Consider the following 19,443-nt stretch of genomic DNA (forward strand, 5'->3'; position numbering starts at 1 on the left):
TTGGGAAAAAAAAGTCCGCTGGAGCCCACACACGATCGAATTGTCTGACAGATTCCGGGCCATCGGACCAAGTCTGCCAGAAAGTCCGATCGTGTGTACGCGGCATTAGCGTGATGCTTGCTATGATGGCTGATCGCTTACTGAGGAAACACGAAGACGGGAGGAGTCTATCTATGGACTAATCTTTAATTTGCCCCAACATATGGGGAATCTGCATTATACCAGTAATTAACATAGTATCACATATTATAGATAAACTGAATTATTATACATACCTGTAGCGTTATCCTTGCAGGAACAACCTCAGTCCCTTTGACACATCTGGTTTATTGAAAGTTACTGCAAGCACTTATAAGAACATGAGTATAGATAGCTTTAAGTTTGCTGTCAATTAGTACCAGGAAATAGACACAAGACCGTTTAGTGGTAAATTAACCCAATGTATTGCAACGGGTTAGAATGAATGTTGGTTTGAGCATAAATGAGTGCACAGAAGGTAGGTTCAGACACAGTCTGCTAGACAATATAATCACTATGTTAGTAACTTAGAATAGAGTTCTGTACTACTAGACTGGAATCCACACATAAATCAGCAAAGTCAACAATAAAAGGATCATATGGGATTTGTATAGCAGAATATCTGCGCTAAATCCAAGAAAAAATAAATAAAAAATGGTGCTGCAACTAAAAAAGCCTGAATATTCAGCTAGTAAATACGTGTAACAGATAAAGTGCGCCGCTTACCAGATTTGATGGATCAAATCCATCAAATCTGCAGCTGCTGTCATCCTGTGAGCAGCTGCAGAGCGGGAGACCCAGGAGAGGACACTCTAGGCTGATCTAGTGCCTCTGCCCTGCCAAAGATCCCATGTTTGGAGTCTACCTGGAGAAAGATTTTCTGTCTTATTAGTGAGGAATATCGTATCAGTGGAGAGTCCGCTATAGGAGGAAAGATCCCACTATCAGATGAGCCTGTGGCCTTGCTTTTTCAGCTGAGTGATCCCTCCTGTGTGTGCCCGTTTGATCTCTATAATTTGAGATCCATCATATCTGGTAAGTGGTGCTGATTGCTTTATTGTGTGATGAACAGAACAATTGATTGCTCTCCTGAAAAGTCTGTTACTGTCATTTGCACCAATTAAAGCACGTTATGGACTATAACCACTAGGCGCCCGTGCTATGGCAGAAAGACGGCTACAGCGTGGCGCTGAATTGCCGTGAGGGCATCCCTGGACGTCCTCCTGTTTACACAGAAAATCCATGTGGGCCGTGTCCCTTGGACACAGCCATTCACAGATCGTGCTAAATGGCTAAATCACAGCGGCCATTTAGCACTCGATTGGCGTGCCCAATGAGGGGTGCAAAACAGATTACAGCACACACATACAAAAATTACATTTATCCTGCAAGACTAGTTAAAAACATCTGAATGTACTCAAAAATATGGGGGTTTGGTCACGTTATATGGTCATATAGTGCTAAGCCCACTTACTGCAACAAAGTACCCCGAATTAGTAGGTCCTACCCTAGTAATAGAATGAAAGAACCTGTGTCTCAACCATGGGAGGTAAACTCCTCTATGTGGGAGAACTGAAAGGATTCCTCCAATGTACTGGGGGCCTCTAATAAGAGGTGATGAAGAGGAGTCTCCCACATAGAGGAGTTTATCTCCCATGGTTGAGACACAGGTTCTTTCATTCCATTGCTAGGGTAGGACCCACTAATTCAGGGTACTTTGCCGCAGTAAGTGGGATTAGCACTATATGACCATATAGGGTGACCAAACCCCCGTATTTTTGAATATGTTCAGGTGGTTTTAACTAGCCTTTCAGGAAAAATGTCATTTTTGTAGGTGTGTGCTGTAATCTGTTTTGTACTGTTTTTGGTCTTATAGCAGTACCATCTTGAATGTAAAGCATTTTAGGGTGTGCCCCCCAAGTATGTTTTTGTGTTTTGTCCAGTGAGAAATTATCTCAAATATAAACATCAGGGATGAGCCAAACACCCCCCCGGTTCGGTTCGCATCCAGAACATGCGAACAGGCAAAAAATGTGTTTGATCACGTGAACACTGTTAAAGTCTGTGGGACACGAACATGAATAAACAATAAAAGTGTAATATTCCTTTAAATTTTGTACCTGGGGGTGTCTATAGTATGCCTGTAAATATTTCCCGTGTTTAGAAAAAAAATGTATGGGGGTCCCCCTAAATTCTATTCCAGGCCCTTCAGGTCTGGTATGGATAGTAAGGGGAGCCAAAATTTAAAAAAAAATGCCACATATTAGTGCCATCTGTCATTAGTGCCACATCAGTGATACATGCCATCAGTGCCATGTATTAGTGCCATCTGTCATCAGTGCCACATCAGTGTCACATGTCATCAGTGCCACGTATTAGTGCCATCTGTCATCAGTGCCTTGTATTAGTGCCATCTGTCATCAGTGCCACATCAGTGTCACATGTCATCAGTGCCACGTATCAGTGCCATCTGTCATCAGTGCCACGTATTAGTGCCATCTGTCATCAGTGCCACATCAGTGTCGCGTATCATCAGTGCTACATATTAGTGCCATCTGTCATTAGTGCCACATCAGTGTCACGTGCCATCAGTGCCACGTATTAGTGCCATCTCTCATTAGTGCCACATATTAGTGCCATCTGTCATCAGTGCCACATCAGTGTCAAATGTCATCAGTGGCACGTATCAGTGTCATCTGTCATCAGTGCCACATCAGTGTCACATGTCATCAGTGCTACGTATCAGTGCCATCTCTCATCAGTGCCACGTATTAGTGCCATCTGTCAGTGCCACATCAGTGTCGCGTATCATCAGTGCCACGTATTAGTGCCATTTGTCATCAATGCCACATCAGTGTTGCGTGTCATCAGTGTAACGTATTAGTGCTATCTTTCATCAGTGGCACATATTAGTGCCATCTGTCATCAGTGCCACATCAGTGTCATGTGTCATCAGTGCCACGTATCAGTGCCATCTGTCATCAGTGTCAAGTGTCATTGTCCTGGTGCTCCAGGGCTTTCAAAAGTGTAATAGGTAATCAGCAAGATAGATATAATTTATGCTCCTAGAACACCTGATGGTGCTCCCTGCATGTTGGGCCTCTCTATGTGGCTAGGCTGTGAAAAAGTCCCACACATGTGGTATCGCCATACTCAGGAGGAGTAGCAGAATGTATTTTGGGACATCATTTGTGGTGTACACATGCCATGTGAGAGAAATAATTAATTTTAAAATAAAAAACCCTGAGGTGATCAAATGCCACCAAAAGAAACCTCTATTTGTATGAAAAAAAGGACAAAAAATTCATACTACATGACTGAGTAATTGTCATTCAAAGTGTGAGAGCACCGAAAGCTTGGTTAATGTATAATATTGCACTTGTATGATTATAGCACAAGTTTGTTTTTTATATATGCAGAGTTTTTTCATCTTATTTTGGTTGCACACTTTCTGTTACACGTTACTCATATGAGCATTAACTACAATGTGAATAATTTTACTATTAACTCTAGGATAACGGCTAGGATATGGTGCAATGTCTCTTAGAGGTACCTCTTAGCATAAGCAATAGGTTAAGGTCTCTGTGTAGCAGCTGTAAAGGGGCAGTCTTTAGTCCTATATCTTCAGATGGCTAGCGTTGGGGCCCAGTTGTACCTTGCATATTAGAATAGTGGATACACAATATGTTTTTTTTAGCACAACTGCCTCAATAAATGTTAGATCATTTGTTCATTTAATCTAATATCTATTGTTCTTCCAATATTCAGTCATTCAGTTTGGATTCACGACCATCTTTGTTGCGGCTTTCCCACTGGCTCCGCTCCTGGCACTGCTAAACAATATTATTGAAATCAGACTGGATGCTTATAAGTTTGTCACACAGTGGAGAAGACCTATGCCAGCCCGAGCCACTGATATAGGCAAGTATATTTTAATGATGGCATTCTGAAACTGTTAGAATACACCATAATACTGTTATACCCATGGTTCTAATATGGTATGCTTGACCACCTAATAACATATAATAATTCAATAATTAAAATTTACATAAATAAGGCATTTTTGAAACTCCAGGCAAGCAGCTGAATACGAGGTTGAAATATATCTGTAGGTGCTGTTTTATCTGTAAATTTTGTTCAGCCAGTCCACGGATTTACATAGCTCTGCCAGAAATCAGCACCAGGTTGATGACCCCATTTACTGTATTATAGTTAGGCAATACCACTCACCACTCTGTTCCTAGTTTTTGATTGGACGGTGAAGAAGCAACAGCAGGCTGATTAGGTAATCTTCTCTATACTGCTGTCCCCCTCTCCAACAGTCTTAGTTATAATGTACAGAAAATTGTAAAGGGCTCTTATCAAGATAGACAGGGCTGTTCTGCCCATGAAGCCAGTCACCTCGGGCAGCACTCAGAGAGGCACAGGGGAGGAGTTGCACTGAAGCCGGATTCTACATAGCAGGCGCTACGTCCTTAGTGCAGCTTAGTAACACTTAGCCTACACCTGTAGTCAACCCTTAGGGGAAGGGGATTGTGCTCTGCTATCACTTCTACCTAGGGCTGGCCATCACATGATGTCAGACTCCACACTTGTGTATGCGTGCATGTGGATGGGTGCAGCGGCAATGACACACACTCAGTCCAGGTGTGATTGAAAATACTTGTATTGAAGCCAACGCAAAACAGTTCACAACAAGCCCGGCGGAAGAAAGTCCAACCTAGAACACTCATGGATGACAACAGTGTGTAGGGGAGGAGGTCTCAGCCAAGCTGACAGTGTCTGTCTTAAAGGGGCAGAATGCGGCCTGCACAGACTAAGCCCAAATGGGGAGGTTACCAAGAAGAGTGGTTTCCTTACTTATCTGAAACCTTTCCCTGATAGACTATTGACCTGTTCCTTCACTATCCACATGCTAAATGTGCGTAAAACCCAGGAGTCAGAATCTTAAGTAGACTCTGCCTGACCCAAGATGGCAGCCAGAGTAACCTGAGCTGTCAGCATCCAACCAGATTGTTGCCCCAGTGACTGAGGAAACCATAGAGGAACCATGTTTCTTCTGACTTTCTCTCCCTCTGCACTGCCGATGCAGTTGAATGCCACATGCAGTGGAGAAAAAACAATGCACCTGCCTGTATGCAGTCAGGAAAAGGGGGTGGAAAAGCAGCTATCTGATGAGAAGAAGGTTGGTTCTATGTTTACATTTGTGTGTGGATATATAAGCAGTCTTATGGGCTTCCATCAATTTTGAAGCAGTTGTGTGGGCACATGGCGGGCCTTACTATGGGTCAAGGGACAATGTTGCAGGTGGGTGGGCTCCAGTGTTAGCATTCAGCTCAGCATTCGATTCGCTCAGTGGAAGGGAATGGTCCCTTCGGGTGGCCTCCATACCTGCCTGTCTGTCCCTGAAGATAAATTTTGATACTTACATTTAGGGCCTGGTGCAAGGACTTTTGACACCCTAGGCGAAACTTAATTTTACCGCTCCATTGGCTCCACCCCTGACCCCACCCCCTTTGCTCTGCCCATGTGACAGGAGGCAGAGCTATACTGGAAGCAACGGCTATGCTTCCTCCAGCGCTGGCTCCAATGCTGCGCTGCACCTCTAATTACACTACCTGTCGGATGGAGCAGCTGCCTTAGCCCTTGTACATACGGTCGGAGATTCCGACAGAATGTGTCCTATCGGACCGTTTTGTCGGATAATCCGACTGTGTGTGGTCTCCATAGGACTGTTTCCATCGGAGTATCCGACGGACCAAGTTTTCCAACTTGTCCGTAAAATTTTCAGACAAAATGCTCCGATCGGACATACTCCGATCATGTGTAGCCTACTCCGATGGACAAAGTGTCACGCATGCTCAGATCAAATTCTTAGACCAAAGCTATTGGCTACTAGCCTGAACGTAGTCCCGTCCTAACGAAATAACGTCATCACGTTATGTACAATCGGATTTTCCGACAACTTTGTCCGACCCTATGTATGCAACAGTTTCGGACAAAATCCGTCGGACAAAATCCAATGGATTTGGTTGTCAGAATGTCTGACCGTGTGTACAAGGGCTAAGATTGAGCTAGTTCCATGCTGTAGACTGCAGAGCATGCAGACGCGGAGGGAAACCAGCATCTGGGCGCCCCTAGGCAGCAGTGCACCCTAGGCAGCAGTGCGCCCTAGGCAGCTGCCTAGTTTGCCTAGTGGTAGCATCGGCCCTGCTTACATTCACCTAAAAAGTATGTAAAGCCCAAACTTTTCTTTTCTGCTTCAAATATAGTATGGAAGTGCTAAAAATCCTATCACATTGTTTTCGAGTTCCCATCTAAGAGAATTGTCATAGGAACATTTCCCCCTGAGGATTTCCCTTGATCTTTTGATCTTGATGACAACCTAACATTTTTAGATGTTCCCCGACTTTATGTCTTGGTGATTACAGACATACAGTAGCTAGAAACAAATGGATGATTCTTCCTAGCGCTGAGTCTACCTCTTTCCCACTGTATCTGAAACTAAATTATTTATTCTTTTACATTCACATTTAAAGCGGAAGTCCGCCGGGAGTTCCGCCGTTTTTTTTTTTTAAAAGCCAGCAGCTACAAATACTGCAGCTGCTGACTTTTAAAATAAGGACACTTACCCGCCCAGCGTGCCCGCGATGTCGGCACCCTAAGCCGATCTCTCGATCGTCTCTCGGGTGCTGTCGCCGCCATCTTGGGTATGGGAATCAGGAAGTGGAGCCTTTCTGCTTCATTTCTCGGTTCCCCACTGCGCATGTGCGAGTCGCGCTGCGCAATAAGGATGGTCCCCGCTGTCTCTGGGATCCGTGTGTTTCCCAGCAGGCAGTGGGGGACTTTCAGAAAGGGGCGTGGATTCTGCGGAAAGGGGCGTTCCTTTCTGCAGAATCTACGCCGGAAGTGGGTGCAGATACCTGTACTGTACAGGTACCTGCACCCCCCTCCCCCCTGAAAGGTGCCAATTGTGGCGCCGGAGGGGGGGGGGGATTCCAATGAGTGGAAGGTCCACTTTAGGGTAGACCTCCGCTTTAATGATTTGTCAATAGATAACTGCTTTAAAGATTTTGTTTTTCTTCAGTAGATGTCTGGGGTTCAGATATAACCTTATTTATTACTTAATCATATGATCATTTTCTCATTCAAATGTTTTATTCACAAACAAAAATATTATAATATATATTTAACATATACAGTAAAATGTTGTATCTCTTTGCAGGGATTTGGTATGGCATTCTGGAAGGTATTGGCGTTCTAGCTGTCATCACCAATGCATTTGTCATTGCTATAACATCTGATTACATTCCCCGCTTTGTTTACGCTTTTAAATATGGACCCTGCTTGGATGAAGGATACAGACATGAAAAGTAAGATTTCTTTCTCATAAACTGCTTCAGCTGGCCGTAGATGGGTCGTTTTTTATTTATTTTTTTATTTTTATTTAAGCAGCTGTCAGAATGTACTAATCAGCAGCTGCAGCATCTAATTGACAAACATTTTCCAGCTTATAACTTTGTTTTATCAACTTCTGTTGAGGGATGGTCACACACTGATCAAAATTCTGCTGGTCCATGCTGAACTCTTTGCATTTCGATCAGTCTATGGCCTAAAACGATACTGAACACACACATCATTTACATGATCCCTTCTCTTTCTGCATGTGGATGATGGCACTTTAATTATTTGAATTAAAAAAGTTCCCTTTTCCTAATCAACATACAGCTGTCACATGACCCTGCTCTTTTTCAGCCTGTTTGTAGGGAAACAGCGGCAGGAGGAGCTTCTAGCCCTCTGCTGCTACCAGGGGCGGATCCAGATTCTAGTCTCGGGAGGGGCACTGCCAGAAAATAAGTTTTTTTACAGGCAATTTATTGGGGAAATGTCTGGTGTTGGCGCTTCCATCATCACAGCACCATGGTTATTATGGTGTCAGGACGATTGAAACACATTATTTTTATTATTACATTGGAATATAAAATAAAATAGTTCAACTCACCCTAATGCAGAATCGGTGGGAGCCCTGAGTGTGTCACTTGCCACCGTCGCCTGCCACCAGATGCAGATTGTCACTTGCCACATCACCTGCCACAAGTTGTGTATTGTCACTTGCCACATCACCTGCCACACGCTGTGTATTGTCACTCGCCACGTCACCTGTCACACGTTCCGGATTGTCACTTGCTGTGTCACTTGCCTGCTACAAGGTGTTGCGGATTGTCACTTGCCACATCACCTGCCACACGCTGCGGATTGTCATTTGTCACGTCACCTGCCACACGCTGTGTATTGTCACTTGCCACGTCACCTGTCACATGTTCCGGATTGTCACTTGCTGTGTCACTTGCCTGCTACAAGGTGTTGCAGATTGTCTCTTGCCACGTCACCTGCCACACGCTACGTATTGTCACTTGCCACGTCACCTGCCACACGCTGCAGATTATCTCTCTGATGATGTAATCTCTCTGCTGCCCGCGGCTGCACAGTGAGGGCAGGAGAGCGGTGATGCAGGGTGGGCAATGAGAGATGATGTCATGTCTCTGCTCCCCCGCCCACCCGCTCACCTGCCGACTGGCCTGTTAGGCCGCTAACCTGTTGGCACACTGACTGATCCACCCGCCGGCCCGCAAACTGATCCGCTGCCTCGCTAATTGATCCGCCAGCTCACCCGCCGGCCCTGCTGCCTGTTACTAATTTATTGGGGGGAGGGGCAATTGCCCTGTTGCCTGCACCCTGGATCTACCCCTGGCTGGTGGTCACGTTAAAAGAAAACAGCCTTTGGAATGCATAATACAAAGACATAATTATTATGTGTAAACTGTTTGAAATTGTCATAAAAATATGGTTGTAAAACCATTCATGCTTCAACGCCCCACGCCTCCCCCCCCCCCCCCAAGCCCTTACCTGAGCCTGATCGGATCCAGAGTTATGCATAAGTGCAGCAGGGCCAAGTCCCGCTGTCTGTGTCAATGGATGCAGCAGTGAAACTTGGGAACGAGCTCTCACGGGTGCCCCCAGGGAAAGTGGCTTTTCGTTGGGGCACCCGATGAAGCGGAGGGGCCTGGAACACCAGCAGGGGGCCCCAGAAGAAGAGGATCGAGGCTACTCTGTGCAAAACCATTGCATAGAGCAGGTAAGTATGACAAAAAAACAAGGCTTTACAACCCACTTTAAATCTTTATTATTTATGGCAATAGCATGGTGTGGGTGGATTTCTGCCAGTCACAGGCTGTGTTATCCCCCTCCAGCCTGTGTCTTAGAATAACAGGGAGGAGAAGCCTCCATCTGTCAAAACGTAATATCCCCCCACCATTGTGTTTAGCTTTTTAGTAGGCATGGAGGATGCGGGAGGGAGTGGGCTGTCATTTAACACTGTGTATATATCCACATGTGTGACTCACACATAGTAACATGGGCTGCTCAGATGTGATAGGGAGGAAATGCTTGGGGTAGACAATACATTGAAAACTGAGCATGTGCAGAGCTGCCAACACTGCTCTGCAAAATACCCAACTGCAGAAGGGACATGGGCAGGGGTGAGGGATAGAGAACAGCAGAATCAACCAGTTTTTTTGCAGTATACAGAAAATGAATCCCATAGTGACTTAGCCAGTATAAACGGCATGTAATGCAGCATTTATTAGTTTTTTTTAATGATGTGGGTTTAATGACACATTAAGATTGGTAAATTCTGATTGATAAAAGATTAAAAACATCCAAATATGTTCTTATTTTTCTTATTTTTCAGATGTCTACGTGGTTATGTAAATAGCAGTTTATCAGTGTTCGATCTAAATGAGCTTGGAGAGGGATATACCGGTTACTGCAGGTATGCCGCTCTGTCTACAGTAAATCACATGAGGACTTAGCTATGCAGTGTTGTAATCATGTACTTTAAAAGGTATTTCCACTTTTGCAGTCAAAGTGGGATAATATTTACTTTATATTTGTTACATTAGCCCCAATTCACATAGAATAACATAAAACAAATACTTAAAAAATACCTTTTCAGATGCTAATTTCTGGAACTTCTAGCAAGGAAAAATTCTATATAGTTCTTTTTGATATGAGAGGGTTGGAAGCAGTTTTTACCATTTGTTGCTTACAAGTTAAAATCCACATTTTTTGCTAGAAAATTACTTAGAACCCCCAAACATTTTATAAATAAATAAATATATATATATATATATATATATTATTTTAGCAAAGAATCTAGAGAATAAAATGGCGATCTGTATGGCACTGTATTTGCGCAGCGGTCTTTCAAACGCATTTTTTATTTTTTCGAAAAAACAAAACACTTTCATGAATTACAGAAAAATTAAACAGTAAAGTTAGTCCAATTTTTTTGTATAATGTGAAAGATGATGTTATGCTGAGTAAATAAATAAGTGCAGCGCTAAGTGATAAAACAATAGTGAAAAGAAAATTTTTCATAAATAATAATATATCAAGAAATTATTTATTAATTCATTATTTTAATTATTTAAATATTTATTTTTATTAAATTCTTTATTTAAATACTAAACAATGGGAGCTTTTATTATTTTTATTCCCTGAGTGGTACCGATCCAGTATCAGCTGTATTGCGGCATAGGTTTTGGGAGACTGAATTCCCTGGGCTTGCTGAGACCATTCTATTGGTCTTTGGAGTCCGTAAGGAGAATATTTGCTCACTTCCTGGGTGTTTTTCCACTTGGCAAAGGGATTTCATACTCACTGATCTTCGTTGGCAATTCACCTAAGGACTTGTATCTATGGACTGATTTTCACTATACTTTCACTTTTTGGGACTCTGCCTTAGTTTTCACTTTCAGCATTTTTTTTCACCAGATATTTTTAGTCACTTTAAGTAATTTTTTTTTTATGTTTATTATATATGCTTAATTCTAGTGTGAAAATCTATTATAATTAAGCAGAGTTTGTGCTATTAATCCAGCATATTTATTGATATATTATCATTTATGTAAATTCTTCTTTTCTATTGTTTTATCACTTAGCGCTGCACTTATTTTTTATTTGTCACTGATTTAGGGGTTTTCTTGTATTCTAAAACTCGAAGTGCTGTCTGCTCTACCGATTGATTTATTTATATTTTTTGGACATTCATATCCTTTCTCTAGCGCAGCCTTTGGCTGTTTTTTATCCGAGTAAATAAATAACTAACATGTCATGTTTTGAAATTGCGCACACCCGTGGAATGGCAACAAACTACGGTACCTAAAAATCTCCATAGGCAACTCTTTAAAAAAAAAATATTGTTATGGGCGAAACTTACATGTGCATTTTCTTTGCTGAGCGAGCTTGCAGGAACATGGGCGCTTTAAAATAAAATCTTATTTATTTTATTTATTTATTTTTACATTGTCACTTTAAAAAAAAAAAAAAAATTGATCACTTTTATTGCTGTCACAAGGAATGTAAACATCCCTTGTGACTGTAATAGGTGGTGACAGGTACTCTTTATGGAGGGATGGAGGGACCCCAAATCTCTTCTTAGCACTTCAAAGTATTCAGATCGCCAAAAATGGCGATTATGAATACTGTTTTTTGTTTTAAAAACTGCGCCATTGGCAGCCAAGTAAACCGGAAGCGACGTTGTGATGTCGCTTCTGTGTTTACACAAAGCAGACTGGAAGGAAGCTGTTTCCGGCTTTCTTCCAGTCTCACTCTAGCTGGCAGAAGTTCTGGATCGTAGCTTGGGTTTCCTGGTAGGACAGGAGGCCCGGGAAGAGCGGCGGAGGGCCGTGATTATCCCGGAGGAGCGGGAGGGGATGTCACATTGGTTGTTGTCCCTGAAGAACCGACCACCCGCTCTAAAAAAACAGTACTGGGATGATGGATGCAGATGCATGCATCACTCCAGTAAAACCCCTTAAAGCCGAGGCCGCATATGTGAGTATGGTCAGCGCTAAGGGGATAATTAACCCTGTCTGAAGGCTGATATCTCATTAGTTATCCTAGATCTGAACACTCTTTTTGTCTTAACAAAAGGTTAAATGTTTAGGAGCGGAGCTTCTCTAATAAATGTCAATGAGCACTGGCCAGTCCTCACCCCAGCTATTGAGACAGATTGTACTGAGCTAGTTAAGCACTTAAAGCAGAGGTCCACCCTAAAGTGGACCTTCTGCTCATCGGAACCCTCCCCCCCTCCGGCGCCACAATTGGCACCTTTCAGGGGGGAGGGGGGTGCAGATACCTGTACAGTACAGGTATCTGCACCCACTTCCGCGATAGCTCTCTGCGGAAAGGGGCGTAGATTACGCCCCTTTCCGCAAGTGCCCCGCTGCCTGCTGGGAAACACACAGATCCCAGAGGCAGCGGGGACCGTCCTTATTGCGCAGCGCGACTCGCGCATGCGCAGTAGGGAACCGGGAAATTAAGCCGAAAGGCTCCATTTCCTGATTCCCATACCCAAGATGGCGGCGGCAGCACCCGAGAGACGATCTAGAGATTGGCTTTGGGTGCCGACATCGCGGGCGCGCTGGACAGGTAAGTGTCACTATTTTAAAAGTCAGCAGCTGCAGTATTTGTAGCTGCTGGCTTTAAAAAAAAAAAAAAAAACGCGGAGTCCCGGCGGACTCCCGCTTTAAGGACCAGCCTCATTTTGAGATTTTGTTTTGTACATGTTTGAAAAAATTTTAGAAAATTACTTAGAACCCCCAAACATTATATATTGTTTTTTTTTCCCTAGAGAATAAAATGCAATACTTTTTTTGTGGAATGGCGACAAACGTTTACCCTTAAAAATCTCCATAGGTGACGTTTAAAAAATTCTACAGGTTGCGTGTTTTGTGTTACAGAGGAGGTCTAGGGCAAGAATTATTGCTCTCGCTCTACTGATCGCGGCGATGCCTCACATGTGTGATTTGAACAACGTTTTCATATGCGGACGCTACTCACGTATGCGTTTGTTTCTACGCGCGAGCTCGGCGGGACAGGGCACATTTAAAAAAAAGTTGTTTTTATTATTATTTATTTTATCTTTTTTTTTTTTTTTTTTTTTTTTTTACACTGTTTCAAAAAAAACTTCACTTTTATTCCTATTACAAGGAATGTAAACATCCCTTGTAATAGAAAACAACATGGCAGGTCCTCTTGAATATGAGATCTGAGGTCAAAAAGTAAAATGCAATAAAAAAAAAATTGTAATTTAAAAAAATAATTAAAAAAAATTGTCCCTTTAAGAGCTATGGACGGAAGTGACGTTTTGACAATAAGGGTTTAAGTACTTTAAGGTTAGAACAAGATGTAGTGTATTGCTCTAGTTTGGTTCATCCGAAGAGAAGACATAAAATATCTGGTTAAGGTGCTTGCCCACTCACATGCAGATAGAATGTAAAATTTAGGAGGCGCCTTCTCCTCTTTGCATAATGGGCTTTCTTGAATAGTATGTGAGCTGTGGAGCAAAGTTCTTCAGTGTCCAAAAACACTTGCCTGAACTTACATAAAAGTGTAAATTGTCTCTAAGGCTCGGTTCACACAGGACGCGGCACGACTTGCAGCGCCGCAACCTGCCGCGACATCAGCGGCGACTTGCAAAACGACTTCTGTATAGAAGTCAATGCAAGTCGCCCGAAGTCGCCGCCAAAGTAGTACAGGAACCTTTTTTCTAAGTCGGAGCGACTCGAGTCGCTCCATTTAGAACGGTTCCGTAGTACAGAACGGGGGCGACTTGTCAGGCGGCGAAGTCGCCTGGACAAGTCGCCCCTGTGTGAACCGAGCCTAAAGGAGGATCATCAGCTAAAGTTAGGATATTGTAGTAAAACATAATATTATATCCTGTAGAATGATAGGAACTTAATATGAAAACACAATAATTGTGTGTAGTACTAGCCCAGGTCTCCAGCACTCTGACATCCCCCAACTCAAGCACTGCGCATAGGGGTATGTGTTGGGCTGCTGGAGACCTGCACTGCTGTGTTGTATGTAAGAGTAGCATTCCAGCTCTTTAGCATGCCGTTAGCATAGGATATTTTAATGCTTGCTGCAGCACTACGTGATTAAAATAAACTCCAAAAGATAAACCTATTTATTACTATATTATGAAGCCTTGCTGCTTTATTTACAACAATAATAAATTAGATATCGCTGTCTTCTGAACATTCTAACCCATCAGTTCATCCTGACATGTTTTTATGACACAAAGCTGATATTTTTCTAGATACCGGGATTATCGAGCACCTCCTTGGAGCTCCAACCCATATGAATTCACCCTACAGTTCTGGCATGTACTAGCTGCACGGTTAGCCTTTATCATAGTGTTTGAGGTATGTATTATTCCTATTGACAAATAAATTCATACATTTGATAGCAATATGCTCCAAAAGAAATAATAATAATTAAAGTGGTTGTAAACCTCAGACATGAAATATAAGCAAAGCATATCCCTCTATACCAGGGGTCTTAAACGGGTGGCCCTCCAGCTGTTGCAGAACTACAAGTCCCATCATGCCTCTCGCTATGGGAGTCATGCTTGTAACTGTCAGTTTTGAAACGCCTCATGGGAATTGTAGTTCTGCAACAGCTGGAGGGCCACCAATTTGAGACCCCTGCTCTATACTGTGTACTTGTCTCAATCCAGCGCACTAAGTGCAATTGACATGAATCACTTCTGACTAGTTTTCCTGACACCAAGCGAAATGGTCACAGGGAGGGCACAGTCTGTGATTGAAAGTCTCAGCAGTGTTCCTATGTGCTGTGTGGGGTGTCCCTTCCCTCCAATCAGCTCTCAGAGCTCTTCAGCTCTTTGCCCCTTGCATTTCAATGCTAAAAGATCCTGTGGAAAGTCTGCACTTTGAATGGATGTAGGGGAAAGACAGTTGTAAATAAACAGGCACCACTTATGTAGGAGGATTTGTTTCATCTGTGTATCAGACAGTCACCTCACTGGGTATATGTAAGGGTTTACAACCACAATTAAAGTACTTTAATAATACTAAAGGCTTTATAACATGGTTAATTACCATAACTAATGACTTAAAGCAGAGGTGTGCCCACCCCTGCAAAAATTAAAAGCCAGCAGCTACAAATACTGCAGCTGCTGACTTTTAACAATTGCACACTTACCTGTCCTGGAGTCCAGCCATGTATGCACCGCAGCTGATGTTTCTATCAGCTGTCGGGTGCTGCAACTGCCATTGCCGGTAAGGGAACCTGGAACTGAAGACTTGCGGCTTCACGCCGGGGCCCTACTGTGCATGAGCAAGGCACCGGCTGGCTGGGCAGCGGGGAAAGGTGGAGGGAGTCAAGCTTCTGACTTAATTTCCAGCAGCGAGGAAGTGGGGACAGGATACCTGTTAAAGACAGGTATCCGCTCCCCCCCCCAAAGGTACCAAATGTGGCACCAGAGGGGGGAGGAGACAAATGAGCTGAAGTTCCACTATTGGATGGAACCCCGCTTTAATGATAAGTTGGCTGCAATCATTTTAATACAGTAGGAACTATCAGTTCTATTTATCAAACAGTGCAGTTTAACGAAGAACTAGATCCTCCTATTCTTTACAGCCAAGAAAGCTGTCCTGTTAGACTCTTTTTAAGCTACAGTTTCCATAGAACTGCACATGTGATGAATTATGACACAAAAGATTTGATGGTTTGTTAGTTTGGTTGAGAACACAAGCAACTGTGACAATTCTTACGGCTTGCCTTGATTGTAATTGTTTTGTGAAACATTTACAACATCACGAACGTGAAAGGATGTCAGCCACACTCCACTTAGCTCTTCTTACAATATTTTTTAAATAAAGAATGAACTGAGTGCTAATGCAATATATGCACTCAAAAAACAGCCTTCTTTGATGCATTTCATCACTCCTGGCTTGTTCACAAGGATGGACTTTGCCTATCCTTGTGAGCAAGCCAGGAGTGGTGAAACATATCATGAAAGGCTGGTACCTGGGTTTCCAAGAGAGGCCAGTTTTGAGAGGAGCTTTGGATCTGTGTGTTTGTATTTAAAATGATGGGTTTCGTTTGCTGTGAGGTGCAAAATGCAGTAACCTATAGCAACTAATTAGGATTCACTCTCTTGAAGTCAGACTAGTCTGAACCAGATTTTGGATAGTTGCTACATGCATCATTTTACTCATTACAGTACCAATTTTCCAAAACTTGCACACCTCTCACTTGGACATGTACCAATCCGTACTAGGTCTTCTGTGCTGTTCTGGTACTTGGAGCCCAGATCTCCTTTCTGGACTTCTATTTTCCTGCCCTAACTGTCCAAATAATAACTGGTTTCCCTATCAGTCAGCCTCAGTGCACATCAGCAGATCTGCCCTCCCCTACTCCTCCAATATGCCACAGCACAGGCTTCATCTCATATTGTGAGCATGATTGAAGATCAAGGCAATGAGAGGCCTGGACTGTTAAAGCGGGAGTCCACCGGGACTCCGCGTTTTTTTTTTTTTTTAAAAGCCAGCAGCTACAAATACTGCAGCTGCTGACTTTTAAAATAGTGACACTTACCTGTCCAGCGCGCCCGCGATGTCGGCACCCGAAGCCAATCGCTAGGTCGTCTGTCGGGTCCTGCCGCCGCCATCTTGGGTATGGGAATCAGGAAATGGAGCCTTTCGGCTTCATTTCCCGGTTCCCTACTGCGCATGCGCGAGCCGCGCGACGCAATCCGGACGGTCCCCGCTGCCTCTGGGAACTGTGTGTTTCCCAGCAGGCAGCGGGGCACTTGCGCAAAGGGGCGGGCAGTTGCGGAAAGGGGCGTAATCTACGCCCCTTTCCACAGACAGCTATCCCGGAAGTGGGTGCAGTTACCTGGATTATCCAGGTAACTGCACCCCCCTCCCCCCTGAAAGGTGCCAATTGTGGCGCCGGAGGGGGGGGGATTCCGATGAGCGGAGGTCCATTTTAGGGTGGACCTCCGCTTTAAGTGAGGACAGGTCTGTTGACTAAGCAATTCACCATTTATTAAAGAGGTTCAAAGAGACAGAAGATAGCTATGTTTAGGAAGTCACGGAACAGAACTACAATTGGGATCTTTCAGTGGACAGAGCAGTATTAGTCTGAATACTTAGCATGAGCATTATATGACTTAATTGGGTTATAACTCATCATATATATGAGTTGTATCAGCTGTATAAAGAAAGGCTGTACAGTAGTGGGCTGGTCCATTACACACACCTATGGTTTATCATCAGTATCAGCCCTTCCAGTCCAGTGTGTGACCAAACCAGCCAAGGAAGGGGAAGAGTCAGGAAACAGCATGGGTAAATTGGCTGAATGATAAGACAGAGACGTATGCCCCATACACACGATAGGATTTTCCAATGGAAAATGTGTGATAGGACCTTGTTGTCAGAAATTCCGACCGTGTGTAGGCTCCATCACACATTTTCCATAGGAATTTCCGTCACACAAAATTTGAGATCTGGTTCTCAAATTTTCCGACAACAAAATTCGTTGTTGGAAATTCCAATCGTGTGTACACAATTCCGATGCACAAAGTGCCACGCATGCTCGGGATCAAGCAGAAGAGCAGCACTGGCTATTGAACTTAATTTTTCTTGGTTTGTCATACGTGTTGCACTTCACAGTGTTCTTGAAGTTTGGAATATCCAAACAACTTTGTGTGACCGTGTGTATGCAAGACAAGTTTGAGCTAACATCCGTTGGAAAAAATCCCATGGATTTTTTTGTCTGAAAATCCTATCGTGTATACAGGTCATAAGGCTCCATGTACAAGGGACGCTGAGGCAAAGTCCTCTGAATGTTTTTTTTTTTTGAAAGGTGGAAACCGGCGTTTAGAAACGCTCATTTAGCCGCATTTGCAACTAGAAGCGTTTAGTAAGGATAATATCATAAGACCCTCCCCAAGCGGGGACTATAGTTCGTCGCTACTGGACCCATCCATTGATCACGCAGCGCATGTTGGTAGGATATTTTACCAACATGTACGTACAGCTGCGTACCTACCTCGATAATTTTTTTTTTCATTTTACACACATGTCCATTGCCTCATTTGACATGCTACTAGAAAAAGTTCAGCCCAGTCTGACACGCTTGGACATGAACATGAGGAAGAGTGTGCCACCAAAGGAACGTCTGTTGGTGACTATCAAATTTCATGAAACTATGTTTGATCACGTCGGTGGTCAGGCTCAATGGTGGGGTCATCTTTTTCATATCTAACAACATATGGGTCAAATTACAATTATACTTTGTAAAACAACATTTCTAGTAGTGTATTTGATTGGATCAAGGGCTATATATGGTCTATGAATCATTGCAAGTAATTACCAGTTTTTAAACTTTTTTTTTTGTTTTCTCATAGTTTTCCATCCTATTTTAGTTTTTTAATGTCCAAAAAATTGGGTACCTTTTAAAAACGCTTATAAACTAAAACGCGGCTAAACGCCGGTACTGCGTTTAGCCTTGTTTAGCTGCGCTTGGTGTCTGAAGTGTGGAAATCTTCTGGGTCTGAACACATTTTTTTGCCTTCAAAGAAAGGCTGTTAAACGTAACTGCCTAAAAACGACTGTAAACGAAACTGTGTACATGGTCACATAAGATAACATTGAGTGAGTTCAGGGGCAGTTGAAAAAAGCGTCCAACTGCCTTTGAACGTGCATTTAGCAGCAGCAGTGTACATGGGGCCTAACTGTAACTTGCATTTTCACTAAAATAGTAAGCAGTAAGACCCCTTTCACACCACACCACCCATTGCGTCGGCGGTAAAACGTCGCTATTTTTAGCGGCGTTTTACCGCCGGATTTGCGGCACTTTTCGGCCGCTAGAGGGGAGCTTTTACCCCCCACTAGCGGCCACGAAAGGGTTGAAACCGCCGGCAAAATGCTGCGTTTTGCCGGCGGTATTACAGCGCTGCCCTATTGATTTCAATGGGGAGCAACGGTGGAGGAGCGGTAAACACGCGCTCCAAAGCTGCTGGCAGGACTTTTTTCTGATGTCCTGCCAGCGCAACGCTGTAGTGTGAAAGCCCTCAGGGCTTTCACACTACACACAATGGTGCAGCTTCTTTAGGGTGGATTGCAGGCGCTATTTCTAACGCTATAGCGCCTGCAAAACGCCCTGGTGTGAAAGGAGTGTAATACAAAACAGCTTCAGCATGGCAAAGGGCATACATACACTGCAGAGTAATACAAAACAGATTATTAAAGCTGCACAAACATGGACTCGTTACAGTAGTGTCCCTGTAGCTCAATCAGGGTGACATGGCTGCACGCTGAGAATCACTACTACAGTAAAACAGTTCAAATCACAGTTACTTACACATATTTTCATATACAGCATTGCTCTCATTGAAATTCAGGGTAGCTTTGATTACACAGGTGAACAGCTGGGAGGGATCCAAGACCCAAGGAAAAAAGGCCAACTCTACTGGAACTTGGCTACTCCGGTAGTAATCGGGGAGGTTTTCCCACAGTAGTTGGATCCACCGGAGAAGTATCTGCC

General features: G+C 43.5%; 1 protein-coding gene across 1 annotated transcript in view; it reads left to right on the forward strand.

Annotated features, from left to right (window-relative positions):
* The window catches only part of ANO3 (anoctamin 3), a 371,821-nt gene that overhangs the window by 342,118 nt on the left and 10,260 nt on the right, over window positions 1–19,443 (forward strand). The window contains exons 22-25 of the mRNA XM_077460837.1: window positions 3,787–3,939; window positions 7,244–7,391; window positions 9,770–9,850; window positions 14,186–14,291. Of these exons, the coding sequence (XP_077316963.1) occupies window positions 3,787–3,939; window positions 7,244–7,391; window positions 9,770–9,850; window positions 14,186–14,291 (488 nt within the window). The remainder of the gene's footprint in view (window positions 1–3,786; window positions 3,940–7,243; window positions 7,392–9,769; window positions 9,851–14,185; window positions 14,292–19,443) is intronic.

The sequence above is a fragment of the Lithobates pipiens genome, unplaced genomic scaffold (assembly GCF_037356315.1).
Source record: "Lithobates pipiens isolate NorthernLeopardFrog02 unplaced genomic scaffold, aLitPip1_a1.2 Scaffold_10, whole genome shotgun sequence".
NCBI lineage: Eukaryota > Metazoa > Chordata > Amphibia > Anura > Ranidae > Lithobates > Lithobates pipiens.